At 38.9% G+C, this 19,071-nt stretch overlaps 9 protein-coding genes across 9 annotated transcripts; 4 read left to right on the top strand and 5 right to left on the bottom strand.

The window, feature by feature from the left end:
* Window positions 1-235: 235 nt before the first annotated feature.
* Window positions 236-1,924, top strand: VBA1 (Vba1p; the record flags this gene model as incomplete). The annotated part of the gene is made up of 1 exon (NM_001182588.1): window positions 236-1,924. One exon carries the CDS (start codon window positions 236-238, stop codon window positions 1,922-1,924), a length of 1,689 nt encoding a protein of 562 aa, NP_013806.1.
* Window positions 1,925-1,956: 32 nt separating this feature from the next.
* On the bottom strand, window positions 1,957-2,811 carry PDL32 (putative ADP-ribose 1''-phosphate phosphatase; the record flags this gene model as incomplete). Its single annotated transcript, NM_001182587.1, has 1 exon — window positions 1,957-2,811. The coding sequence occupies one exon, from the start codon at window positions 2,809-2,811 to the stop codon at window positions 1,957-1,959; it is 855 nt and encodes a 284-aa protein (NP_013805.1).
* A 436-nt stretch (window positions 2,812-3,247) lies between these two features.
* On the bottom strand, window positions 3,248-6,130 carry SEG1 (Seg1p; the record flags this gene model as incomplete). The annotated part of the gene is made up of 1 exon (NM_001182586.1): window positions 3,248-6,130. The coding sequence occupies one exon, from the start codon at window positions 6,128-6,130 to the stop codon at window positions 3,248-3,250; it is 2,883 nt and encodes a 960-aa protein (NP_013803.1).
* Window positions 6,131-6,548: 418 nt separating this feature from the next.
* Window positions 6,549-7,847, bottom strand: YMR085W (uncharacterized protein; the record flags this gene model as incomplete). Its single annotated transcript, NM_001182584.1, has 1 exon — window positions 6,549-7,847. The coding sequence occupies one exon, from the start codon at window positions 7,845-7,847 to the stop codon at window positions 6,549-6,551; it is 1,299 nt and encodes a 432-aa protein (NP_013802.1).
* Window positions 7,848-7,921: 74 nt separating this feature from the next.
* Window positions 7,922-8,710, bottom strand: YMR084W (putative glutamine--fructose-6-phosphate transaminase; the record flags this gene model as incomplete). Its single annotated transcript, NM_001182583.1, has 1 exon — window positions 7,922-8,710. One exon carries the CDS (start codon window positions 8,708-8,710, stop codon window positions 7,922-7,924), a length of 789 nt encoding a protein of 262 aa, NP_013801.1.
* Window positions 8,711-9,422: 712 nt separating this feature from the next.
* ADH3 (alcohol dehydrogenase ADH3) lies at window positions 9,423-10,550 on the bottom strand (the record flags this gene model as incomplete). The annotated part of the gene is made up of 1 exon (NM_001182582.1): window positions 9,423-10,550. One exon carries the CDS (start codon window positions 10,548-10,550, stop codon window positions 9,423-9,425), a length of 1,128 nt encoding a protein of 375 aa, NP_013800.1.
* Window positions 10,551-13,212: 2,662 nt separating this feature from the next.
* Window positions 13,213-13,569, top strand: YMR082C (uncharacterized protein; the record flags this gene model as incomplete). Its single annotated transcript, NM_001348865.1, has 1 exon — window positions 13,213-13,569. One exon carries the CDS (start codon window positions 13,213-13,215, stop codon window positions 13,567-13,569), a length of 357 nt encoding a protein of 118 aa, NP_001335805.1.
* Window positions 13,570-14,242: 673 nt separating this feature from the next.
* On the top strand, window positions 14,243-15,259 carry ISF1 (Isf1p; the record flags this gene model as incomplete). The annotated part of the gene is made up of 1 exon (NM_001182580.1): window positions 14,243-15,259. One exon carries the CDS (start codon window positions 14,243-14,245, stop codon window positions 15,257-15,259), a length of 1,017 nt encoding a protein of 338 aa, NP_013798.1.
* A 451-nt stretch (window positions 15,260-15,710) lies between these two features.
* NAM7 (ATP-dependent RNA helicase NAM7) lies at window positions 15,711-18,626 on the top strand (the record flags this gene model as incomplete). Its single annotated transcript, NM_001182579.1, has 1 exon — window positions 15,711-18,626. One exon carries the CDS (start codon window positions 15,711-15,713, stop codon window positions 18,624-18,626), a length of 2,916 nt encoding a protein of 971 aa, NP_013797.1.
* Between the last annotated feature and the right edge of the window lie 445 nt (window positions 18,627-19,071).

The following is a 19,071-nucleotide window of genomic DNA, read 5'->3' as shown; positions in this document are numbered from 1 at the left end:
GCATGATACACTTTTTCACTGCGTCGTTTTGTTGGATGATATCTGTCCGACAATAAACGTAGGTCATCTTAAGGGCCGGTGATAGAGAAGAGCATGCGGTTCCACTTTAGGCCAACCCACATTCCCAAAATATAAGAATACAGCAGCGATTTTTTTCTATCGAATTATTTTGTTTTTTGTCTCCTCTTTGTTCTTCACTAAGCTCAGAGCCCTAGTTGTTGAGGGAACAAGAAGAATGCAAACACTAGACGAGACTTCAAATCTACTCCCTCCACCTGAGGAAGCTGAAGCCCCTCCCTTGGAACAAAAATTTCATGAATATAATTTGGCCTTACCTAAGTTTCCCATTTTGTTTTCGCTATGGTTGGGTAGTTTTTTGAGTTCCTTGGATAGCACTATTGTCGCAAATATAATGAATAGAGTTGCTGAGGAATTCTCTGAATCAAGTAAAAAGCAATGGATTGCGACGAGTTTTCTTTTGACAAATACGGCTTTCCAACCACTATATGGGAAGCTTTCTGATATAACAGGGCGGAAGTCAGCATTATTAACCGCTCAATTTTTTTTTGGCCTTGGGTGCTTATTAACATGTTTTGCCAGAAACGTCACGGAATTCTCAATAGCAAGAGCCATATGTGGTATTGGTGCAGGAGGATTGAATGCTATTAGTAGCATTGCTGTTAGTGACATATGTACAGCAAGAGAAAGGGGCGTTTACCAGGGATATGCGAATATTGTTTTCGGGTTTGGTCAATTACTAGGTGCTCCGTTGGGTGGTGTATTTATAGAAACCATTGGATGGAGGGCTCTTTTTGGTATCCAAGTACCCGTGATAATGTTGTGCTCGGTATTAGCAATCAAAAACATTAATATTAAGCTATTCCATGTTCCTCCTATGAAAGAAAGATATACCTTAAAGAATCTGTCACGGATAGATATATTTGGCTCATTAAGCCTGGTGGCGACCATTAGTGGAGTTTTATTTTTGTGCTCTAGCCAGTTGAACAAGTTGTATTTAGCATTGTTTACCATTGGTAGCTTTATTGTTTTTATCCTGGTTGAACGTTATTACGCGACTGAGAAAATTTTACCATTCGAACTATTGACTCGCTCATTCTGTTTGAGCTCAGCGGTAACGGTTATATCTTCATTTGTTGTATTTGGTGAAATCTTTAGGTCACCAATCTATTTACAATTGCTTCAAAATATTAGTGTAACAAAGACTGGCCTCTTTTTGATTTTCCCCTCTATATCAGTTGCAGTCGGATCATTGGTAACAGGATGGGTATTGCGGAATACGAAAATTAACCTAGCACACTGTGCATATCAAATCATTTTTGGTGGTATGATAATGCAGCTATTGGGTTTGGGATTGGGCTATTTCCTACTTTCACACTTGAATCCTGACTACACCATATATGATATGCTTGAGTCTATTACATTCAGATCTAACTCAATATGGTGGAAATTGATATATGTGTTTGCATCAGTCCTTGTGTCCTTTGGTTACGCTTGTCTATTAGTGGCCACGTTAGTAAGCATCGTATTCACCGTCGAAAAATCACAGCAAGGAACCATGACTGGTGTTTTCTATTTGTGGAGATCCATTGGTAACGTTCTTGGTGCCTCTTTAACTTTAGTGTCCTATGAGAATAGCCTGTCGTCCATGTTATGGAATTATATGTTCAAAACCAAGCGTGATGACGAATATCACTTCACCAAAAAGCAGTACTACTCCCTTATCAATGATTCGAGTTACTTGAGAGGGCCCAATTTTCCAACGGATATATTTGTTCGCATTCTTGATGTCTACAAAAAGGCATTCCTGATTTCCTATATTCCAAATATAGCCCTGGCAGCAGTGGGAATTGTTTTATCGTTATATCTGGTGAAACATACTTACAAACGTAGTTCAAGTTCTTGAAAAATTGAAAATAGACTTTATATTATATACCTTTATAAATCCAAGGTCAAAATCCTTCTAGGAATGAGCAATTCTATTGCATCTTTTTCTACATTAAAGGATTTCAGCATTTCGATATCTATTCCTAGTTTTTGGCACTCTATTTTGCAACTTTCCGGGAAAAAAGGTTCAAACGGATATTGCAAATAATACATGATCAGCACATTTTTCAATTCTTTGCTTATGTGATCTCCCGCCATATATAGTCTTAACGCAAAGGCCATACTCTTGCAACTGATAATGGGTGGTACACCTGCATACCCAGTACATAATCCAGGAATAATAAGACCATCAATGTCTTTTGGAGAATGCATCAAGGCATTCCACATGGCGTTGAAAACCGGTTCAAACCCTGTCTTGAGGGGATTCTGCGGATTAAATATAGGAGCTGATGGGGCTACAACGGTCGGAACATGAATAATATACCTAATACCATCTCTACATTCAATTGTTTTCTCTTCAAGACATCGCTGTAGGTCAACCACTGTAGCAGATCCGACCGTGTGATATCTTCCTCCAAGCTGATTCCTGAACCATGTTTCAAAGGGCTTTCCCCCGAAATAATTATACAAAGCTTTATCGAACCCTCCTCCAAGATAGCCATACGAGTTACCAGGTGAAACAATTGCGTAAGAGTGGCCATGATGGATTGCATCACCTTTACGCATTGAATCCATAAGAGATTGAAGGTGCCCATGATGAATACAAAGATACTTATCATTTTGAATATATGCATGGGGTATAGATTCCTGCCAGAGATTGGTAACTACTTCGTTTGTATCGCATAATATTATTCTCATTTTTTTTACCCCGTTCAAAAGTGAGTGTCTGTTTAAAGATCCTGTCATGATTATGAATGTCTGCAGTTTTCCCAATTTTCCCAGTTCAAAATTACGAAGATGGCTTGGTGGTTTAAGATGTATTATGGACCATTATACATAGGGGATTCAATTCGTAAAGTTTAACCGTTAATAAGAAACACCCACACCTGAAGTTTTTACGAAAATCAAATGCTTCTCTTCTGTTATTGTTTGCTGCTAGGAACACGTATAGGAACACGAATAGGAACACGAATATTTATTGTTCATCCGATTATATCGCCATTGATTGCAGTGGAAACGGCAAAAAAAAAAAAGCATATAAAATGGAGATTTCTTGATTATTCATTATTAAAAAATCCTTTATATGTTACAGTGCATGGAAGCCATCGTTCAGAAGTTGAACGAGCACGAAAAAGAATAAAATACATAACTTGTACAAGGAGAGAATTTCTGCCGAGAGTCCCTATTTCTTTCTACCAAAGATTTTTTTCAGTTTTTTGCCGAAACTACCCTTCTTTTCTTTTGTAACGCTGACTTCCTGTGCTTGTGGGAGCCTGCTTTCGCCGTTCTCTGGATTACTAGAGAAGCGTAACCTATTGGTCATCGAAGGGTTTGAATTTTTTGCAGGTTCAGCTTCACTGGCAGCTCTTAAAGATAACCCGCTGAATTTCTTGTCCACCTTTTTACTTGTAATGGCAGGATCGGTGGTAGTATGATTAGGACTTGAGACTCCAGGGGAAACCACATTATTTTCCTTTTGCTTACTTTTGCTCTTGAAAAGCGAAAAAGCACCGTTACCACCATTACTATTTTTGTTACCGCTGGTTTTATTGCCTTCTGTTTCTGTGTTGTATTTTGATGGGCCTTGGTTGAAAAATTGGGACTCATCTTCTGAGTCTGAATCCGCAAATCTTGATGAATGACCCAAATATTTGAAAAACTCCTGTGCTGTATCGGTTCGATTCACATTTGTGCTATTCTGGCTAGCTTGCCCATTATAGCTTTCACTCAATGCCTCCTCAAAATTACCATTTCTCAAAGAAAGCTTTTTAAATCCGAGATGGGATTCATTGCTTCTCGTCTTCTCAAAACTAGATTTGCGAGGAGGTGGTTCTTTGGGGTACAAAATACTATTCATGTCCTTCGTTGAAGGTTTATTGTTTTGCGCGATCTGTGATCCTCTCTTTATATTCTTATTGATTTGGTTTTTAGGTTTATTTGGGCCATTTGACTCATATACACTTGCGGGCTCTTGAATTTGCTGCGAATTTTTAGACAGAGAAGCCATAACCGAATTTCTTTTTGGTTTACCCTTCTCTGGGGTTCCTAGGGGTATAGCAGAATGGCGTTTATTGTTTATTTTCTCTGGGGGAGAAGGCGAATTTGATCTGATGCTTCTGAACTGGCCTACTGACTGAGGTCTTTTTATAGAAGATCGTTTTAAACTTGCTCTGCGTGATACGCTGTCGGACATCGTCATTTGAGCATTTAATCTCGTATTTTCAGCAGTCGTAAGAGACAGGTATGCGCCATTGGCGGGAGAGTTATCAGAGTACATGGATGAGTCATGGTTGGACGATCCTGACGATTTTTTAAGAGCAGATTTGATTGGTGTAACTACTTTCGTTACAGGAACCATAGGAGCTTCAGGCTTGTGAAACTTTTCTTGCTCAGCTTGTTTCGATTGGTTTTTTCGAGAAAGGTAGGTATTTGAGGTCCTTAAATACTGAGCCAAAGAAGGCGTTGGTTCTGTTTGATTAGAATGATCGGTGTTCTTGGAGGAATTCGACTTGCTCGTTTTCTGATCGCTTTCTTCTACTGTATCGAAGAATTCATCCTTAGTATCGCCAACATTCCCTTTTTTGGAAGAAGTATTAGCACCAGAAATTTTCTCACAACAATTGTCTGGCTTTTCAACTTTTTTTGAACTCTCGGTCCCTTCCAAGGTATCCTTCTCTTCTATTGAGCGGGATTTTTCATCAAGGTCTTGTGTGGGAGACGATGTTGTGTCATTCTCTAGATTTTTATTGCCATTTTCTGGTTTGGAGTTTTCAACTGATCCTTGGGCCGAATAACTGCCGCTAGAAGAAATGTTGTTCAGTTGTTCAACCGACTTGTCATCCACTTCGGCCTCCGGAAGAGGATGTTCTGCTACTGGTTTATTCCCCTCCCTCTTCTCTTCGTTGTCGTAATTAAAAGTTTTCTCAAGAGTAGATGCTTGACGGTTATTTTTTGGCCATTGTACATCGCCTTTTACAGTTTTTTCGCTTATGAAAACATCTTCTTGATCAGAATTTAAAGGTTTTTCCTTCCCTTTTTCTTCAATAAAACTTTCTAACTCAATGTTTTCATGTATTAGTTTGCTTAGATCATCTTTTTCAATGTTTAGTGAAGAAGGTTTTTCTAGATTATTTTCGCTATTGACTACTGTTTCGGATTCGGAAGAGTTAGAATTATCAAGTTTCAACTCTTGGTCTGTTTCTTCACGAACTTGTGTTTCAATGAGAGGAACATTTGAATTTATTGGATGTTTCTTGGCAAGATTTCTCTCCTGAACCGCCTTTTGGCCTTTTTTTGCTTGTGTACTTGATGTATTCCCTAAAGACGAAGTCTTCTTTGGTTGAGAATGTAAAGATTCCTGCGATACTTTTTTTCTTAAAAGTGAACCATTTCTTGCATTCAAGGCACTGTGGGCAGAGTTGGAACGCCTTAGCAATTTAGAAGTATTGGCATTGCTTGGTTTTTCAACGGGGACCTCAATTGCAACCAGCCCGTTGGGCCCAGGAATATACTTTCGCGTAGTCCTCAAAGGAATAGACCCGCTAGGATTTTCAGTACGGTGTTGTCCCGTTAAAATTCCTCTGGCCTGTGGTCCGCCAAAATCCTTGAACGTACGTTGAGCCTCATCATAGCTTATTCTTTGGTGTGTTTTGGACTTTTGACGTTGTAAACCAGAACTGTTTCTGCTTTGCTGACCTCTCTGGTTAGGGAGACTCGAAGTTCTATTGTGAGACCTAGTTTTGTGCTGCGGTTCCTTCGTTAAAGGAGAATTTAATGAATCTCCCTTCCCCATTGATGACCGTTGGGTAAGGCTGTTTATTTTCCCGGGACGACCTTTACCATCGCTCCTTCTAGATTCCGATGATATACTAGAAATAGAAGACATTCTTTTGGGGGCAGAAGGTTTTCTTAAGTTTGTCATCGAAGCGGATCGATAGGTCGGCCTTTGTTCGTTATCAGATTGATTACCCTTCTTCATTAATAATTTACCGATACTTGCTGCAGCTGCCACTGCTGTCGGGTCCGCCTGTTCCATTTCTGGTGCAGTTGTTCTTCTTCTAAACATTTTTAGGAACGAACGGCTGGTGATTTGTGGAATTGGTTGGTATGGCTACGTGTTGCTGTTGTGTTTTATATGTTTTTATCCAATTTGTCGGTAAAGTAAGGGAGCACTGAAAATTTAGCGAAGAAATGAATACTTCCTTTAAGGTTATCTATCGTCCTTTTTTGCATGTTGACCCTCGCGCCACACGGCCAGCCCGCTGCCGCAGTGAGCTAAAATTGGGCCTGCTTAGCGGCGACGCGACGGGATTTTGCGGATTTACTGTTGACGTTAAAAGATGTGGCAGTGACACCAATTGCAAGAGATTACCTTGACCAATAATTAAGTTATTTGGCTATAGAGTGTGAACATCTATTCTACATACTGCCCAAAATATAAGTACTTGTTTTAATGAAATTAGAAGGAATTAAAGAACACTTTTTTATATATCCGGGGCCGACATCGCCGAGTCCCTTGGCAAATCAACTCCGATGTCTTTCTTGATCGCTAACCAGTAAGAAATTAATTGTAAAGGAATAACGTTAAGTATCCCTTGGAGACAATCTACGGTTTGGGGTACCTCGAGTGTAACAACGTTTCCTTTTTGTTTGTCTTGCTCCCATATCTTATGCCCCTTGTTACAAATGATAATCGGATTGCCCTTCCTTTCTATTATTTGGTCAATGCAAGACGCGATTTTGGGCGAAAAAGCATCCTTTGTCGCAAAGGCGATAATTGGCGGATTATCAGATGCCACAGCTAGGACTCTGTGTCCTAGCTCGTTGGTAAGAATACTTTCAGAATGCACGTAAGAAATTTCTTTCATCTTCGAGGCGCCTTCCAAAGCAGAGGCAAATTGGTAACCTCTTCCTAAAAGCAAAAATGTATCATGCTGTTTTAGTTTCTTGTCACACAATTCAATAATCAATGGTTCAAGCTCCAAAACTTCTTTTATTTGGCTTGGGACTATAGTTAAGGCTTGAATTATTTCTTTCCTCCTTTCTATTTTAGACACCAAATCTTCCGACATCCATAGGGCAATCATGACTAAAGCGATGTATTGAGAAGTATAAGACTTGGTTGTTGCAATACCTTTCTCGGGGCCTGTGTTTGTATGAACACCGCAATGTGTAAATCTTGAGATAGAGGAACCGCTGCAATTAACTACCCCGATTGTGACTGCCTCTTTTTTGATACAGTAGTTCAAAGCATTAATTGTATCAGTTGTCTCCCCACTTCGAGAAACAAATATGCAAACATCGTTCCTGAAAATGCAACAATTGCGGTCAACAAAATCCAAGGCCAATTCAACGTTTACTGGAACTTCCATTAACTCCTCAAAGATGGGACGGGCAGCTAGGCATGAATGGAAGGAGGCCTTGGATGCAATCATTATTATTCGTTTTGCTCTTCTCAATTCTGTCAACCAATTTTCTAGTCCTCCCAAAACTACTCTGTTTGTAAAGGCGTCAACTCTTCCTCTCATGACATTTTTTGTTGTTTCACACTGCTCGTATATTTCCTTTTGCATAAAATTATCGTAAGGGCCTTTTTTGATTTTGGACAACTCCAATTCTAATTTTTGAACTGTTCTAAATGAAAAGTCCTCGGAACCAATTTTAGAACAATGGATATGAAGCTCCCCATCATAGATATGGGCAATATCATTATCCTCCAAATATACTACTTTACTCACATACCGCGCTAGTGATGCACAATCGGATGACAAATAGAATTCCATGGGTCGCGGCAAGCCGTTCTCGGCTGGCGTTTCTGTGGATGAGCCATGATTGAATGTAGAAGTTGTAGAGTTTCTCAGGTATTGTGAACGAAGGGGGGTGACTTCCTTAAACAAGTGTTATATTTTACAGGTGCGGCAGCCAAGACATTACCAGAACTCTTGGTTTGAGTATTAAGCTTCAAGTAGTCTTCTTCTTGATCCAAATATTCCACCTCGACAAAGTTTACGTCCATGTCAGTTTTACCTTTAACACCAATAACTAACGGGGAACCCTTTCTTGCGGCAACCACTTCATCGGGAAAATGAGAAGAAGTGCATAGCAGACCATAAGAGCCTTCCAATTCTTTAAGTACTAAATTTGTTAATACATGGAAATCGAGGTTGTACCCGAGTTCAATGCTTGTATCATAAATGTGTTTGTACAGTTTAGGAATACATTCGGTATCAGTGTCACTTTTGAACACATAGCCCTTTGCCATCAATAAGGCTTTCAAATTAGCGAAGTTGGTAATAACCCCGTTGTGTACCACAACAAATTCATTAGATGGATCTGAGTTATGTGGATGACAATTTGCACGTCTTAGCCCTCCATGTGTTGCCCGCCTAGTATGGGCAATGCCACAATGCGAAATAAAGGGCAGGTTCTTATTAAGATTGTAAAGGTCGATTTCTTCCTTCAAACTGCTTATTTTACCGGTTTGCTTATAAATATTGAGAGACTCCAGCTCATCACCTTGGATCGAAATTCCACTGGAGTCATATTCCTTGTACTCCAATGCCTGTAACCCTTCGATTAAAGTGTCGATGATTTCTCCTCTTGTCTTCTCAATTAAAAAATTGCAATAGCCAAAAATGCCACACATTCTTCTTCTTATATTGGGTTTTTAATCTAGTTTATTGGATCATCTTTTGAAAGTCTTTTTTACAAATTCCTTTTGTTTTATAATTTAATTATAAATGTTCAAAGACGTTTCTGAATTGTAAATATAATTCAGGGGACGGCATCAGTTTGATTCCATACACTACGTGCTAGTCTAGCCCAGCATGACTAAAACGAAAAGGGGCGCCTTTAAAAATGAGGAAGAAATCCAAATCCTAATGACCTTCAAGCGCATTTTTGGGGCTGATGTTTTAGTTCGAATGTCTCCTATTGTTAAAAGAAAGACTGCCTCTTACCTGCTTTGAGAGAGGCTGATTATTAAGAACACAGGACCCTTAAATCGGCGGCTTGTGAAATTTCTCCGAATTAAAATTCTGGATGTTCAAGAAAAATATTCTCTTCGGCCCTTTTATCGTGAGAGTAATATCGAAGTGTGCAAGGAAAAATCAAAAACGTGAAAAAACTTATACGGTTAGGTTTGGGCGGCTCGATGCTTGATGGTGATAATGTCTCTCAAACGTTCTATGTGTCGACGGAAGCCAAATTTGGGCTATTTCCATTATCACTACTTGATATAGAAAAAATACTGGTACTGCTTCTTGATTTAGTGATTAATCTTTGCTCCACTATATATTTATAAACCTCATCATTATAAACAAAGACTTTCATAAAAAGTTTGGGTGCGTAACACGCTATTATTTACTAGTATCGACGACGTATCTACCCAAAATCTTGCCCTTTTCCATCAAGTCATAAACCTTTGGTAATTCAGATAATCCAACAATTTTGATTGGTGATTTGATCAAACCTCTGCTAAAGAAGTCTAAGGCTTCTCTCGTATCAGCTCTGTTACCAACATAAGAACCCTTGATATTGATGGACTTCACCACATGAGAGAATACCTCTGATTTAACGTAGGCGTTAGCGGGCAAACCAACCAAAACGACGGTACCACATGGTCTAACATATTCCGTAGATAGAGAAATAGCGGCTTCAGAAACGGAAACGTTAATGACACCATGAGGGCCACCTTTGGTAGCTTCTTGAATGTCAGAAACCATATTCTTTGTTTTAGTAAAGTCGATGAATACTTCACCCCCCAATTTCTTGAAAAGTTTTTCCTTTTCCTCACCTGCATCAATACCTAGAACTCTGTAACCCATCGCAGTTGCATATTGAACGGCCAAGGAACCCAAGCCACCTGCAGCACCAGAGATGGCAACCCAGTCACCAGCTTTCAAGTCTGCCTCTTTTAGTGCTTTATATACAGTAACACCAGCACATAATATTGGGGCTACTTCGGCCAAGTCGGTACCCTGTTGAATTTTGGCGGCTTGAATAGCATCAGCGGTCGCAAATTGTTGGAAAGAACCATCATGAGTGTAACCAGATAAATCAGCATCTGGACAATTTGATTCATGACCTGATTCACAGAATTCGCATGTCATACAAGAACCGTTCAGCCATTTGATACCTGCTAAATCACCGACTTTCCAGCCCTTGACATTGGAACCTAGTTTGACAACTACACCAGCACCTTCATGACCACCTACTAATGGTAGTTTAACAGGTAATGGCCAATCGCCGTGCCAAGCATGTAAATCGGTGTGACATACACCAGAATATTTAACGTTGATTAAAATTTCATTTGGCTTAGGCTCGGGGACAGGGATATCTTTGTAATGCAGCTTCCCCTTATTCTCATAAAAGATGACACCTTTTTGAGTCTTAGGGATTGCAGCTGTGGATTGCAATCTAAGAATGTTTCTAGAAAATAGGCTTGGTTGGACACGCCTGGTGAACAATGTTGACGTTCTCAACATGATGGTGTTAACTTATGACTATACTATTCCTAGTTTTAACTGTGAACAGAAGATAATATATATATATCCATGTATAGTAAATTCGGTCGAAGAGATAAAGCGAGTGTTCCTTTCTAAAAGGGTTTGTTTAATTTTATAAGACGAAAAAAAATTACACTTCCAGCGTTTAGGAGCTGGCGAAAAGCCTTTGACTCCTGTGGCCCGGACTGCTTGCCTTAGCCATTATCTAAGTAACAAAAGGACAGTGTACGGACGCAGAAACGTTCCGATGCTCACAACATCAAAATGGCTGCTGCTCATTCGCATCTCGAATTCTCCTGCGGCACAGCATGCGCATGGACGTCGCGAGTGATGCGACACGTGATAGGTAGTAACGAGCGAATGATCACTTGAAGTGGGTGCGTACATTTGATGACGCTGCCGAAATGCCATTAGAAAAATTCCTTAGGAACTGTTCCCGCATAACATAGTAGGAAAATAATGTGCGTGGAATGATAAGATTGAGGAGAAAATATCAATGGTGTTATAAGTTCATTTCGCCCTCGTACTCTTGCCCTGTCCGTTTCGATACGATTCCTCAAATGTGCTATCGTGATCTAAAAACAATCCGATCATTATCCAGCAACGCTAAAGTAACCTTGCGCAAGAACCCTTTGTCATTTGTTATATACGCTTGCTACATTTATATCCTGCACTGACGTGTCACAAGAAAAATTTTTTTAGGAGAGTCTTTATTGTTAAAGGACCCTATGGGCTTCGACGGCTTGTGTGGTATATAATTTCCGCACTGAAAAAAGGGCATAGACGAATCCTTCTATTTTGTTAACAATTTTTTTCGTTGTGTATGAGCAGCCACTATTAATTCTGCGGGACCGACAATAGGCAGTATGCAGTATTACCCTCGACAAATGCCCTCGACAAAAAAGTAGGAATGATAAGTCCTTTTTGTTGTTTCCCATTTGTTTCCGACATGTTTCCTTGATCTTTTTTTTCGTAAGGAGAAATAGATTCAATGCCGTGGCGAAGAATTTCTCTTGTCCTTCTTTCTTTTGCCCTCTTTTATTTTATTACTTTCTTTTTCTTTAGCAAATGCGTGGGTGCGTTTCAAAGGGATGTGCTCCCACGTAATGCATTGTGCAAAGACCCATGCTATATGATTCCTTTAAAAATCAGTATAATGTAATTAATACGAGCCGATATAATACGTCATATTGTTTTCATATCCGATTGTTTATTTGCAAGACGCTAGTATTTAAAAATAGCATTCCTTTGCAACCAACTAGCCAGGTTAAGCGATGCACTATGCGTTCCTTCGTGATCAGGATCCCTTCTAAAAAGATTGACGTCAATGAACGCGGAGATGTGTAATAAGAAAGCTTCACAGACAGCGCTACAGGGGTGGAAGAGAACCCGTAACAATCGATACAATCGATACGAGCGCATATGGCGACGTTAGGTAATAGTGCATGCCTCCAATAATATGTTTCATAACACTTCTTGATATGGATTTACTACTTAAAAAAGAAAATCTTGAAGGAAGCTACTCCTTGGACTAATGAACTGGTATCCCATCTATGGGCTGTCAGGACGACGTAGTGAAAATTGGTCGAGTGATTTTGAACATCACGGTTGGTCAAGACCAGAATTACTTTTATTTAGCTTTGAATATTTCTATATTATCATAAGTTAGTTTAGGTTTGCCTTTCTTCTTTTTTTTTTCTTTTTGAGGAAAAGTAACTCAAGAAAAAGAAATTGTAACTAATTGTAAAGTAGTAAAAGAGGCACAACCGCCGAAATATCACAAATGTAATATTTATTTACCCTGAGTTAGCAAACCTCGATCATAGCGTTAAGGTGAATTTTTCGAAAGCATTCTCTTCTTCAGACGATGTATCACATTATAATATGACATTATGATAACAAAATTGTCGCTCCGAGACCATAAAGTTCCCGAATAAATAACTCGTAGCAACATTATAAATATGCTCAATCAAAACTTAGAGCTTACAAGATGCAGGTGAGGAGCAACGTTGCATTTAAAATCCACAAAAAAATGACTTTTTGCTATTAAAGTTTAATGTTTGCCTTGTAAACATGCAGTAAAACTATAGTAATGTTTCGTATCTCACGAAAGCTTCTGGAAGTATTTGGTCCCTACCGTGGTATCAGTGGCCCGCTGTCCAAGATTTTTTTTTAATCATTCTACCCCTTTTTAGCGTTGCAGCTCATTAAGCTCCTTGTGTTTATGAGCTGTCCCGTGAGCGTAGCGACGCATCCCTATCAATTCGAAGTTAACTTTCATGCACTGTAATTTGAATAGACAAACTAGATCCTAGCGGGGCAAAAGGGAAAACTTAAAACTAAACCAGAAATCATTCGGAAGAATATGACTCAAATCAAGTTGAATTCCTTATCAATGATAGTCCACCTACACAAATGCGGCTTTACGCTCATTTAATGCTAACAAGAGATGCATAATACATTTTTACCATACAGTGATTTCACTCGAGCAGATACGATGTACGTGAGACGATCTTTTTTTTATTTTTTATCTTTCAGTTTTATTTTTTATTTTTTACCTTTGGCCCCACATCTGAGATTTCTTGCGGCACTGATTATCTAAGCAGCAATCCCCTTGTCCTACAAAACAGAAACTGGAAGAATGACTATCGCTGAAATAACTATAAGACAAAAGTTCTCTTACCCCTTTTTATTTGGCAATGTTTTAGGTCATCCGTGGCCAAGAAATGTGCCAAGGAAGGAAATTAAAATGCTTTTATTTCGAACCGCAAATAATAGTTTCCCCGGATTTTTACTTATTTTTACGAGAAAGCGAAGGAACTTACCAAAACAACGTGACAACGAAATTCCCCGCACACGCGCATTAGAAACATATCTACGGGTTTTCTCTGCCGCTAGAAAACAGCGCGAGGCAGATGCCACCGCCTCGTTCTGGCGGCTCGTAACATCTGCTTCGAGAAGCCATTACCATATGTGGCCCATCAAGCGGATTATCTAGAACTAATGTCGACTACGTGTTTCCAATGAGCCCCTCGAATGGGTCTGCGTTCTACTGTGTATTAATGAGCCTACAGTATGTTCTACATTCAGCATTTTATTCGTACGTTTTCTTTTACCCACCACTATTAACGAAAAGAAACCCAGCATGGAAAAACTGGAGAAAGAAAATTTGAAAAAAACGCCGTCTTACTCCTGGATTTTTTCCTAGAGGAAGTGTGAAAAAAAAAAAACACAAGGGTTGGTTGATACTAGTAGATAAGGATTACAGTTAATTCAGAAGCTGTGGTAACTTTTTAAGGGAAATCACTATATGAACTGATCTTTGCTTCTCTTGACGGGGAAACGGATTTTTAAGTTCCGAAACTCACTATTATAAATACAATTACACTTTTACCGATTTCTTGATGTTTAAGAACTCTTGTTTTTTCTGTAAGCAAACATCTGAAAATCTCACATCTCTTTCTATCTTACTTTTATTCAAGTCTACTTAAATTTGTCTTTTTTTCTTTTCTTCTTTCTCTACCAATTATAATAAGTGTATGAGCTACAACCACTTAGATTAAAGGTAATACACATAAATAGAAAGGTTTGCGTAAAATATTTCAGTTTGAATAATTATCTCCTCAGTGGAATAAAAAACATCAAAGAATAGAAATAGTCGCTGTATTTTGATGATTGCTTCAGAAATTTTTGAAAGAGGTGTACAAGATCCATTTTGTCAAGATTGTGATTATGAAGATGAAACAGACGTACAAAGTTTTTTAGGTTCAAATGATTTGAATGATTTTGTAAATTCCAAATTAGCGTCCTTTAGTTTTCAAAATTCCTCGAAATCAAATAATTCTCACCACAGCAGCAGTACCAATGCCGGTAATACAAGCAGACACATAGGCAATCATACTATTGGCCACCATTTGAGAAAAATCAAGACAGCTCCGCATCACTTGTATGGCTTCGTCCCAGCAAATTCAACGAACAATTCCAATGAACCAATTCGCCCTTCTCCAAGAAGAATAAGAGCAAATAGTAGCACCCTCATTCACCAGTTGTCCAGACAATCCACAAGACAGTCTTCCTTGGGCGACGCGGCGGATTCCTGTTTTGACCACAAATGCATAAAGCCAAGATCCAGGCATTCTTCCTGTTACGGTATACCAACACATCTATACGGCCTTGAAAAATACGTTTCATCCGAGCTAGACTCTCTAGCAGTAGCTAACGACCAGTCAAATGATCTCACTTCCCCATTAACATCTGTTTCAACACCCGCCTCGAATTCCAACTCGTATTTGAATCTGAATTCAAGTTCGGCTGCATATCCGTCGTCTTATCTCTCCAACGAAAAGAATAATCGACTAAAATTGATTTCCCATGGGAAAATATCATCAAATAACGTCCCAGGTCACAGTGGAAACCTTAACCACTATCACAGAGAACGAACGCCATCAAATCTAAGAAGAGAATCCTTTTCGCTTCTTTCCAATGGTTCCTCTTCCTCTCCCTTGCAGACTAGAAACAACTCGTATTCCAACTCTTTGGTGAAATCTCCTTCCAATAGTTCATTGAATACTAGTGTGGCTTCTTCTAACGAAGAATCTAGTCCTCACACTTCTAATTGCCTGGAGGAAAGGAATCCCAGGAGAAAATCATTCATAAAATTGTCACTAGCGAGTTCATTCTCCAATTGAAAACGAAACATATGCATCTGGCGAACTCCGTAATTCGCCTAACTTTTAATGAATTCATGAACGGGAAATAAGAAAAACAAAAAGAAAATATACATAGTTAGTTACTATCCACTCAATAATATTAAACGAGTGAATGCTTTTACTTTTAACTTTAGTTTAATCTTAATTTACATTATTTTAGTATCATCAGTTTCCCTTTGCTTACTTGATTTGGGAGGGACACCTTTATACGCTTTCGTACTAACTGATCAAATGAAAAGCTTACCAGAAACTTACGATGCTATTGTGAAGGAGAAAAAAAAAGCGAAAAGAGGCATCGTTTTAACGCACACTAACAGAAGACTCTATTTCTCTTGTCAGCCAACAAACGTTGAAGATTTCATCAGGAAAGAAGGAAGGGCAGCAAGACCGAATATACTTTTTATATTACATCAATCATTGTCATTATCAAATGGTCGGTTCCGGTTCTCACACTCCTTATGATATATCAAACTCTCCATCTGATGTAAATGTCCAACCCGCAACACAACTAAATTCCACCTTGGTGGAGGATGACGATGTAGATAATCAGCTATTTGAAGAGGCTCAAGTCACTGAGACTGGATTCCGTTCGCCTTCAGCTTCAGACAATTCATGTGCGTATTGTGGTATAGATTCTGCAAAGTGTGTCATCAAATGTAATTCATGTAAGAAATGGTTTTGTAACACTAAAAACGGTACAAGCAGCTCCCACATTGTTAATCACTTAGTTTTATCCCACCATAACGTAGTTTCTTTACATCCAGATTCTGACTTAGGGGATACCGTTTTGGAATGTTATAACTGTGGACGTAAGAACGTGTTTTTATTGGGATTTGTTTCCGCTAAAAGTGAGGCCGTGGTTGTTTTACTTTGTAGAATACCTTGTGCCCAGACGAAAAATGCGAACTGGGATACTGATCAATGGCAACCATTAATTGAAGACAGACAACTTTTATCATGGGTCGCAGAGCAACCAACTGAAGAAGAAAAATTGAAAGCTCGTTTAATCACTCCTAGCCAAATTTCCAAGTTGGAGGCAAAATGGAGATCCAATAAAGACGCTACAATTAATGATATTGACGCCCCAGAGGAACAGGAAGCAATCCCACCTTTACTATTGAGATATCAAGACGCCTACGAATACCAAAGATCTTACGGGCCTTTAATCAAATTGGAGGCCGACTATGATAAACAACTCAAGGAATCTCAAGCTTTAGAACATATTTCTGTTTCATGGTCCTTAGCTTTAAATAATAGGCATTTAGCATCTTTCACTTTATCTACTTTCGAATCTAACGAGTTGAAAGTTGCCATCGGTGATGAAATGATACTATGGTACTCTGGCATGCAACATCCTGATTGGGAAGGTCGTGGTTACATTGTTCGGTTACCAAATAGCTTCCAGGACACATTCACATTAGAGTTAAAACCAAGTAAAACGCCACCTCCAACACATTTGACCACTGGTTTTACTGCTGAGTTCATCTGGAAAGGTACCTCTTATGACAGGATGCAAGACGCATTGAAAAAATTTGCCATTGATAAAAAATCTATTTCAGGTTATTTGTACTATAAAATTTTAGGCCATCAAGTGGTTGACATTTCATTTGATGTCCCATTACCTAAGGAGTTTTCAATTCCGAATTTTGCACAATTAAACTCATCCCAGTCGAACGCTGTTAGTCATGTATTACAACGTCCGTTATCTTTAATTCAAGGCCCACCAGGCACTGGTAAAACAGTTACTTCAGCAACGATTGTGTATCACCTTTCCAAAATACACAAGGATAGAATATTGGTGTGTGCCCCATCAAACGTTGCTGTAGATCATTTGGCTGCCAAATTACGTGACTTGGGTTTAAAAGTTGTTAGACTTACCGCGAAAAGTAGAGAAGATGTGGAGAGTTCCGTCTCCAACTTAGCATTGCATAATTTGGTTGGCCGTGGTGCTAAAGGGGAATTAAAAAACCTATTAAAGTTAAAGGATGAAGTTGGCGAATTATCTGCTTCTGATACAAAACGGTTTGTTAAATTAGTAAGGAAAACAGAAGCAGAAATTCTCAATAAGGCAGATGTCGTATGTTGCACATGTGTTGGTGCTGGTGATAAGCGCTTAGACACTAAATTTAGGACTGTGTTAATTGATGAAAGTACTCAAGCTTCTGAGCCGGAATGTTTAATCCCAATCGTTAAAGGTGCGAAACAAGTTATACTTGTTGGTGATCACCAGCAACTGGGCCCAGTCATATTGGAACGAAAGGCGGCAGACGCTGGTTTGAAACAATCTCTCTTTGAAAGATTAATCTCTCTAGGCCACGTACCGATTCGTTTGGAAGTTCAATACCGTATGAATCCTTATTTGAGTGAGTTTCCAAGTAACATGTTTTATGAAGGCAGCCTACAAAATGGTGTAACGATTGAACAGCGTACCGTTCCCAACAGCAAATTCCCATGGCCAATTCGCGGTATACCAATGATGTTTTGGGCCAATTACGGTAGAGAGGAGATTTCTGCTAACGGTACTTCCTTCTTAAACAGAATTGAAGCCATGAATTGTGAACGAATCATCACTAAACTTTTCAGAGACGGTGTCAAGCCCGAGCAAATTGGTGTTATCACACCATATGAGGGACAAAGAGCTTATATTTTACAATATATGCAAATGAATGGTTCATTGGATAAGGATTTGTATATCAAAGTGGAAGTTGCCTCAGTTGATGCATTCCAAGGTCGTGAAAAGGATTACATAATCTTATCGTGTGTTCGTGCCAATGAACAACAGGCCATTGGTTTCTTACGTGATCCTCGTCGTCTAAACGTGGGTCTAACCCGTGCCAAATATGGTCTAGTTATTCTTGGTAATCCTAGATCTTTGGCAAGAAACACATTATGGAACCATCTGTTAATCCACTTCAGAGAGAAGGGTTGTTTAGTCGAAGGTACGTTGGATAACTTACAGTTATGCACTGTTCAATTAGTTCGTCCTCAGCCAAGAAAGACTGAACGGCCAATGAACGCTCAATTTAACGTAGAATCTGAAATGGGTGACTTTCCGAAGTTCCAGGATTTTGATGCACAGAGTATGGTGTCATTCAGTGGTCAAATTGGGGACTTTGGTAATGCATTTGTTGACAACACAGAACTTTCTTCTTACATCAATAATGAATATTGGAATTTTGAGAATTTTAAAAGTGCTTTTTCTCAAAAGCAAAATCGCAATGAAATTGACGATAGAAATTTGTACCAGGAGGAGGCTTCTCATTTGAACTCTAACTTCGCGAGAGAGTTACAGAGAGAAGAACAAAAGCATGAATTGTCAAAAGACTTCAGCAATTTGGGAATATAATTCGGTGAACCCTGTTAAAATAAAATGTTAAACTTGGCTTGTGATACAAAACGGCTCAACCGTGAAATGAGCGCTGCAAAATTATTCGAGATAGACTCGCAATTTGCACAATTGTAACCTGAAAAACTTTTTTTACTTTTCCGGAGGTGCATCTATCATTACAGTATGTGATAAAGGGGCATGGACTTGATATCCTAGCCTACTAATCTCTTTGCTAAAACATGTTGCAACCAAATAGGGCTACCATTGTACTTCTAATGAATACTCTTTACGGCGCACTGCAATGCGTAATAAAGTTTTATTGTAGCGAGGTTTCATTTTTGCTTATGTTCTTTTTATTGTTTAATACGTGCATATGTATTCTATAAGATAAATGTATATAACTGCCAACAAAATAAACTAAAATCAAGGTATGGCTGTAGAAAATGATACCACAGATAATAAA

This window comes from Saccharomyces cerevisiae, chromosome XIII (assembly GCF_000146045.2).
Source record: "Saccharomyces cerevisiae S288C chromosome XIII, complete sequence".
Classification (NCBI taxonomy): domain Eukaryota; kingdom Fungi; phylum Ascomycota; class Saccharomycetes; order Saccharomycetales; family Saccharomycetaceae; genus Saccharomyces; species Saccharomyces cerevisiae.
This window is presented reverse-complemented; position numbering and strand designations above follow the sequence as displayed.